This window comes from Oryctolagus cuniculus, chromosome 17, assembly GCF_964237555.1.
Source record: "Oryctolagus cuniculus chromosome 17, mOryCun1.1, whole genome shotgun sequence".
In the NCBI taxonomy this organism is placed as follows: domain Eukaryota; kingdom Metazoa; phylum Chordata; class Mammalia; order Lagomorpha; family Leporidae; genus Oryctolagus; species Oryctolagus cuniculus.
The window spans coordinates 20,268,231-20,275,552 of record NC_091448.1 but is presented as its reverse complement, the minus strand read 5'-3'; the positions used below and the strand labels follow the sequence as shown (position 1 = coordinate 20,275,552).

The 7,322-nt window shown below is 57.6% G+C and overlaps 1 protein-coding gene across 1 annotated transcript; it reads left to right on the top strand.

Annotated features, from left to right (window-relative positions):
• Positions 1–35: 35 nt before the first annotated feature.
• Positions 36–6,317, top strand: LOC100350846 (tubulin gamma-1 chain). Its single transcript, XM_002719404.5, has 11 exons — positions 36–276; positions 552–664; positions 867–1,034; positions 2,448–2,516; positions 2,761–2,840; positions 3,178–3,304; positions 4,674–4,760; positions 4,877–5,026; positions 5,381–5,533; positions 5,611–5,772; positions 5,935–6,317. The coding sequence occupies exons 1-11, from the start codon at positions 228–230 to the stop codon at positions 6,130–6,132; spliced, it is 1,356 nt and encodes a 451-aa protein (XP_002719450.1). The 5' UTR covers positions 36–227; the 3' UTR covers positions 6,133–6,317.
• The last annotated feature ends 1,005 nt before the right edge of the window (positions 6,318–7,322 follow it).

Sequence of the window (7,322 nt, the reverse complement as noted above, 5' to 3'; positions counted from 1 at the left end):
CCCGCCGGGAGGCGGGGAGGACGCAGCGTCAGAGCGCGCCGAGCCCGGGCCGGAGCGGCGCACGCGCAGTCTGCTCGGCTGAAGCCAAACGAATAAGGAAGTTCTCATTGGAGCGCAGAAAGTTCGCGGGTGGAGCGGGTGTGCAGCGCCTGCGTCCTGCGGCGAGCGGGCGGACTAGCGGCGGCGTTGCTGGCGGGAGCGGCTGCAACGCCGGTGCCTGAGGAGCGATGCCGAGGGAGATCATCACCTTACAGTTGGGCCAGTGCGGCAATCAGAGTGAGCGACCCTCCGGCCCGTCCGCTCGCCGGGTTGCTGAGGTTCCGTGGGATCCGCCGCCCTTCCCAGAATCGTAATTCTGCGAAAGGCGGGACGTCCCTGACCCAGGGTCCGGTTGCCCTACCCCGAGGGGCCCTCCTTGCCCGGTCGCGAACGTGCAGCCCTTTTCCCCACACACGGGCGAGTCCTCACGCTGACCCCTGTTCCCAGGCGCTCGGTCCCCCAGCTGGCAATCGGAACCTGCCCAGACCCACATATCCTGTTTCTTCCCCCAGTTGGGTTCGAGTTCTGGAAACAGCTGTGCGCCGAGCATGGTATCAGCCCCGAGGGCATCGTGGAGGAGTTCGCCACCGAGGGCACGGACCGCAAGGACGTCTTTTTCTACCAGGTGCCCCCGGCGGCTGGGCCAGGACCCCGGGGGCCTGAAGGGACGGGGCAGGGGCTGGTGCTGGGGAGCCCGCTGGGCACAGGGCCCCGCGGCTGGCTCGGGGAGGGAGGCCCGGCAGGAGCCCGAGTGGGACTGGACTGGGGCCTGGGCCGGCGGTGGCGCCGGCTGACGGGGCCGCCCCTTCCCGGCCTCTCGCTGGCAGGCCGATGATGAGCACTACATCCCGCGGGCCGTGCTGCTGGACCTGGAGCCCCGGGTGATCCACTCCATCCTCAACTCTCCCTACGCCAAGCTCTACAACCCGGAGAACATCTACCTGGCTGAGCACGGAGGAGGAGCTGGCAACAACTGGGCCAGTGGATTCTCCCAGGTCATTTGCTATTCCCTGGCACCACCTACAGCTCCCTACGTGGGGAGAAGCCCTGTGACTTCCCAGAGAGATGGAGAAAGACCAGGGATGTGTGAGCGCTGGAGGGAGAGAGACACAGGCTATGGGGTTAAACGTGTGACACAGGTATCATGAGGAGCAGCCGTAGTCCTACCTGCCAGGCTCTTCCAAGCGCTTTCCATGTGCTTGGTTATGTAAAGCTCCCAGCACCTCCAGAGATGGGCACTACAGGCCCACAGCATGTGATCTGCCTTTCCGGAATCCAGAAAACTCAGAAAGTGCAGGTTTATAACTCACTTAGCAGCAAAAAACATACCTCAGTGGAAACAGGCTATTTTATAGGGTTTTTAAAAAATGTATTTGGGCCGGCGCCACAGCTCAATAGGCTAATCCTTCCCCTGCGGTGCCGGCACCCCATCCGGGTCCCAGTCGGGGCACCGGATTCTGTCCCGGTTGCCCGTCTTCCAGGCCAGCTCTCTGCTGTGGCCCGAGAAGGCAGTGGAGGATGGCCCAGGTCCTTGGGCCCTGCACCCGCATGGGAGACCAGGAGAGGCACCTGGCTCCTGGCTTCGGATCAGTGCGGTGCACCAGCTGCAGCGTGCCAGCCACAGCGGCCATTGGAGGGTGAACCAACGGTAAAGGAAGACCTTTCTCTCTCTCTCCCTCTCTCTCTCACTGTCCACTCTGCCTGTCAAAAAAAAAAAAAAATGTATTTGAAAAGCAGAGTATCATTGAGAGATGGGTAGAGAGAGATCTTCCATCCACTGATTCATTCCCCAAATTGCCCCAACAGCCATAGCTGGGCCAGACGGAAGCTAGGAGCCAGTAGTGGGAGGGAGATACCAAGATCTTTCCTGTGGTTCACTCCCCAGATGGTCACAAACAGCCAGGGCTGGTCCAGGCTGAAGCTAAGAGCCAGGAACTCCACCCTGGTCTCCCGCGTGGTGTCAAGGGCCCAACTGCTTGGGCCCTCATCTGCTTTCCCAGGCACATTAGGAGGAAGCTGGATGGGAAGCAGAGCAGCTGAGACTGCGGGATGCTGGGTCGCAGGCAGAGGCTTGGCCCACAGCACCACAACGCTGGCCCCAGTTCCAAAGACTGTAGATAAGGGCCTGTGGGCCTGTGTTACTCCTTCCATTGTATAGGTCCAGAAAAGGGCAGAGTAACCTGCCCGGAGTCACTTAGCTGCATGGGACAAGAGGTAACGTGTGAACCCAGGTAATCAGAGTGGAGGACTTGTGACCTCCGTGCTGTGTAGCCTCTCGAGGCAGGTAAAAAGGCAGCTGCGCTCCCGAAACAGACTCGGTGGTACCGGAGGGGAACTGAGGATGGCTGCTGTGTGAGCGGTGTTGTCCCTCAGTCCTGTGCACGCTGACCCTCCCCGTGTCTGCACAGGGAGAGAAGATCCACGAGGACATCTTTGACATCATAGACCGGGAGGCGGATGGCAGTGACAGTCTGGAGGTGAGTGTCGCAGGAGAGCCGGTGGGAAGGCTCGGTAGCACCCTGACGAGCCCCTGTTGGGCACAAGACCCACGTGTGTGCCCTCTGCACTGGACAGAAGCCACGGGCCTTCCCGAAGACAAGGCAGAGTCCCCCAAGCTGTAAGGGCACTGGAAGGAAAGGGAGGGCTTGAGAAGATAGGAATCCAAGAAATGATGGGATGGATCAAGTTTGAAATCCTGGACTCCGCCCCTTCTTCACGCAGGGCTTCGTGCTGTGTCACTCCATCGCTGGGGGGACAGGCTCTGGCCTGGGCTCCTACCTCTTGGAACGGCTGAATGACAGGTAGGAGCCCGAGAGGCCCTGCGGGGAAGCCTCCCCGTCCGCTGCAGCGGGCAGAGCCTTGCTGTGTTTAGTGAGGAGAGTGGAGCCACTGTTGAGAACCCAACTGCACTCCCAGCAGTGGGTAGAATCTGGGCCCTGGCCGAAGGTCCAGAGGGTGTGGCCAGGTTGGGAGTTGGAACCCTAGGCACCAGGGTGTCTCTCTGCCCTTCCTCCTTTCGGGCTGCAGGGTTTCAATGTCAAGTCTCCCTTCTCTGTGTCTCGGGACCCCATCTGCTTCCCTGTGGACCAGTAGCGGCGTCGATCTGTTGCGTGGATACTCTGTTCCTGCCCCCCTCAGGTACCCCAAGAAGCTGGTGCAGACCTACTCGGTGTTTCCCAACCAGGACGAGATGAGCGACGTGGTGGTCCAGCCCTACAACTCGCTCCTCACACTTAAGCGGCTGACTCAGAATGCGGACTGCGTGGTGAGTCCTGGTGTCTACTTGTCCCCACTCCCAACCCCTGTCCATTTAATCACTTTCGTGTATTTAAAATGTCTGTTATGTCTCATCAAAGTGGCATGTACCAATGCCATCTCACTAGTCAAAGTGATCAGTTTCAGTTCATAATTGATCATAATGATAGGATTAAGTGTCTAGGGGTCACATAAATAAGACTAGTGTCTGCTAATACTAACTGATAGAATTAAAAAGGAGAGAATGATCCAACATGGGAAGCGGGATACACAGCAGACTCATAGAATGGCAGATGTCCTCAACAGCACTCTGACCTCAGAATCAGCCCTTAAGGCATTCAGATCTGGCTAAAAAGCCCATGAGAGTGTTTCAGGCATAGAAAGCCAAGACACTCTGGCAAAAAAAAAAAAACCTAAATGAAAGATCTCTGTGAGTGAGATCCCAGCAGAAAGAACAGGCCATCAAAGAAGGAGGTACCTTTCTCTGAAGGGAGGAGAGAACGTCCACTTTGACTATGGCCTTGTCTAAATAAGATAGGAGTTGGCGAACTCAAGAGGCTTCCATAGCCTTGGCAACTCATGACAAGAGCCTCGGGTGATTACTGATGCCATAAACAAGAGTGTCAATTGTTAATTCAATAACAGGAGTCACTGTGCACTTACTCCCCATGTAGGATCTCTGTCCTTAATGTGTTGTACTATGTGAGTTAACTGTATAACTAGTACTCAAACAGTACTTTATACTTTCTGTTTCTATGTGGGGGCAAACTGTTGAAATCTTTACTTAATATATATAAATTGATCGTCTGTATATAAAGATAATTGAAAATGAATCTTGATGAAGAATGGGATGAGAGAGGGAGTGGGAGATGGGATGGTTGTGGGTGGGAGGGTGGTTATGAGGGGGAAAGCTGCTATAACCCAAACATTGTACTTTGGAAATTTATATTTATTAAATAAAAGTTAAAAAAAAGTCTGTTTTGAGGTGGTTGGGCATTCAGCCTGCTGGTTAGATGCTTGTGTCCCACACCGGAGCTCCTAGGGTCAGTGCCCGGCTCCAGCTCCAGCTCCTGCTGATGCAGACCCTGAGAGGCAGCCGTGACGGCTCAGGTAGTTTAGGTTCTTGCCCCCACGCAGCGTTGGCCTCAGCAGTTGCAGACGGAAGCTCTCTGCTCTCTGCCTCTCAAGTAAATACTTTATTAGAATGCCCGCTTTGAGCCTTTCTGTGCCTTTTTAGTGTGCATTTCTGACCATGTGTGCAAGATCCTTTTTGATGGGCCTTTCTGGAAATGAAACGCAAGGTCTCAGGGCCCAGGCTCAGGCAGGGCTCCTGATTCTCCCATCCCCATACATCTGCCACCCTCGTCTGTCCCCTCCAGGTGGTGCTGGACAACACAGCCCTGAACCTGATAGCCACGGACCGCCTGCACATCCAGAACCCATCCTTCTCCCAGATCAACCAGCTGGTGAGCCCACCTCTGCACTCCTTCCCACTGGAAGCCCTCCTTGAGGGAGGACTGTCGGGGGAGGGGGGAGGGGTCCTACCCAGGCCAGGCCCATGACACAGCACCCCTGTCCCCAGGTGTCCACCATCATGTCAGCCAGCACCACCACCCTGCGCTACCCCGGCTACATGAACAACGACCTCATCGGCCTCATCGCCTCGCTCATCCCCACGCCCCGGCTCCACTTCCTCATGACCGGCTACACCCCCCTCACCACGGACCAGTCAGTAAGAGCAGCCCTCAGTGTCCCGGGCCAGCTGGCCCTGACCTGGCCTCTCCTCTCCTCGCTGCCCTGGCAGCTGCCCATTGCAGCCCCCAGAGGCCTTGCACTCAGGCACTGGCAGAGCGTGGGACTGTCTCGCTGCCTCGTCTCCACCTTCCCTCTGCCCTGGGCTCCTGCAGGCCCCGTGGCGTGAGGTGCGCTGTTGGCTCCTGCACGAGGACATGTCTGTGAGCTGACGCTGGTCCTGCCTGAGAGGCCACACTGCTCCAAGTCTGCCGGGGTGTGCTGGCTCCTCTGCATCCCTGCCCGGTGCCCCGAGTGCTGGCCTGGCCCCTGTGACCACTGTCCCATCCCTCAGGTGGCCAGCGTGAGGAAGACCACGGTCCTGGACGTCATGCGGCGGCTGCTGCAGCCCAAGAACGTGATGGTGTCCACAGGCCGGGACCGCCAGACCAACCACTGCTACATCGCCATCCTCAACATCATCCAGGGGGAGGTGGACCCCACCCAGGTAGGGGAGGCCCCTTCCTCCTAGCCTGAAGCCTCAGGGGCACAGAGAGGCTGCCACCTCGCACTGTGCCCACCCAGGTCCACAAGAGCCTGCAGAGGATCCGGGAACGGAAGTTGGCCAACTTCATCCCCTGGGGCCCAGCCAGCATCCAGGTGGCCCTGTCGAGGAAGTCTCCCTACCTGCCCTCAGCCCACCGGGTCAGCGGGCTCATGATGGCCAACCACACCAGCATCTCCTCCGTGAGTCCCCTGATGGGCTCCCTGACTGGGCCTCCCCTCGCCGTGTCCCTGCTGGCCCTGCCTCTGGCCTTTGCCACGGGATAGCCAGCCTCGGTGTCCTGGCTCTCCGGGCCGTATTGTTCCTCAGCGTTGTTGTGACCCCTGCTGTCTGCACTCCCCCAGCTTTTCGAGCGGACCTGCCGCCAGTTCGACAAGCTGCGGAAGCGGGAGGCCTTCATGGAGCAGTTCCGCAAGGAGGACATCTTCAAGGACAACTTCGACGAGATGGACACGTCCAGGGAGATCGTGCAGCAGCTCATCGACGAGTACCACGCAGCCACCCGGCCGGACTACATCTCCTGGGGCACCCAGGAGCAGTGAGCCCCCGGGCCACGGACCCTCATCTGCCTTACTGGTTGGCCCAGGCCCCGCCTTCCCACAGATCAGGGACCTCACACACACACCTCCTCCTCTTGCACACGTACACGTATCCTCTGTTGGCCTGGGGACGCATTTACTGCTCTTTGAGACTGTTTATCTTTAATAAAGCACTGGCTGTCAATCAAGTCGCTCGTCTCCCTGAAGCCTTCAGAACTGCGGAAGGTGGGAGCACCTGTTCTTCCTCCTTTGTTCTGACAGCATCCTCTCCCACTTCTGGTACCTTCAGCTCTCACACCGCCCCCGCCCCCTTTTCCTGCCTAGTTTTGGAGAACACAGGTGGGGTGTGACACCCCTGACATTCCTTCCCAGGGCAAAAAGGCCCAGAGCAATGATCATGTGCTCTGTCCAGTGCACTCTGGGGCCCAGTTCCCGGCCCCCCCTCACCGTGGCCAGTGAACTACCCTGTGGCCAGGGAACATGCCACCAGTTTCACGGTCCCACATCACAATCGCACCGCCACCAGTAGGCCAGGACAAGCAGTGAATTCAGACCAATTGCCTGTCAGCTTCTTGCCAGCAGGGCGGTGCTGGTGAGCCCGTCCCACAGAGCCCCCCTTCTGGCAGCTGCAGGTACAACATCAAGTTAGAGACCAAGTCCAAAGCCTGTGCTGCAAGCATGGGTTCCATAGCTAAGGCACCATGATTCTGTTCTCAGGTCTCCGGTTATTTAAAGGGCCAGTTCCTCCCATTTCTGGTGGAAGACGGCAGAGAAACAGTCAGAGGCTTAAATCTTTAGGCTCGTCGAGTGAAGCAGGTTCTCTGTGGACTAGTGGCTCGTCAGAGGCCCATTAGGCTCTTGGGGACCCCAAAGGTGAATGTTGTAGTGACAGCTAACAAGCATACATACACTGTGCTGCGTGCATTATTGTGCTTAATCCTCTTGACATCCCTATGAAGCAGCAAATACTAAATCTTTATAATAGACAAAGTGGGTGGGTGCTGTGTCACAGTGAGTTAAGCCTCTGCATGGAATGCCCACAGCCTGTATCCGAGTGACTGGGTCCAGTTCAGCTACTCTGCTCATGATCCAGCTTCCTGCTAACGTGCGTCCTAGGAGCCAGCAGGCGATGGCTCAAGTACTTGAGTCCCTGCCACCTACCTGGGAGACGCAGGAGTTCAAGCTCCTTTAGC

What these genes read in the sequence shown, in the direction of transcription:
- LOC100350846 (XM_002719404.5), top strand. Translation starts at nt 228, where the DNA reads ATGCCGAGGGAGATCATCACCTTACAGTTGGGCCAGTGCGGCAATCAG. An exon ending in ATGGCAGTGACAGTCTGGAG is followed by an intron (nt 2,517 to 2,760) that starts GTGAGTGTCGCA and finishes TTCTTCACGCAG; the next exon opens with GGCTTCGTGCTGTGTCACTC. An exon ending in TTGGAACGGCTGAATGACAG is followed by an intron (nt 2,841 to 3,177) that starts GTAGGAGCCCGA and finishes TGCCCCCCTCAG; the next exon opens with GTACCCCAAGAAGCTGGTGC.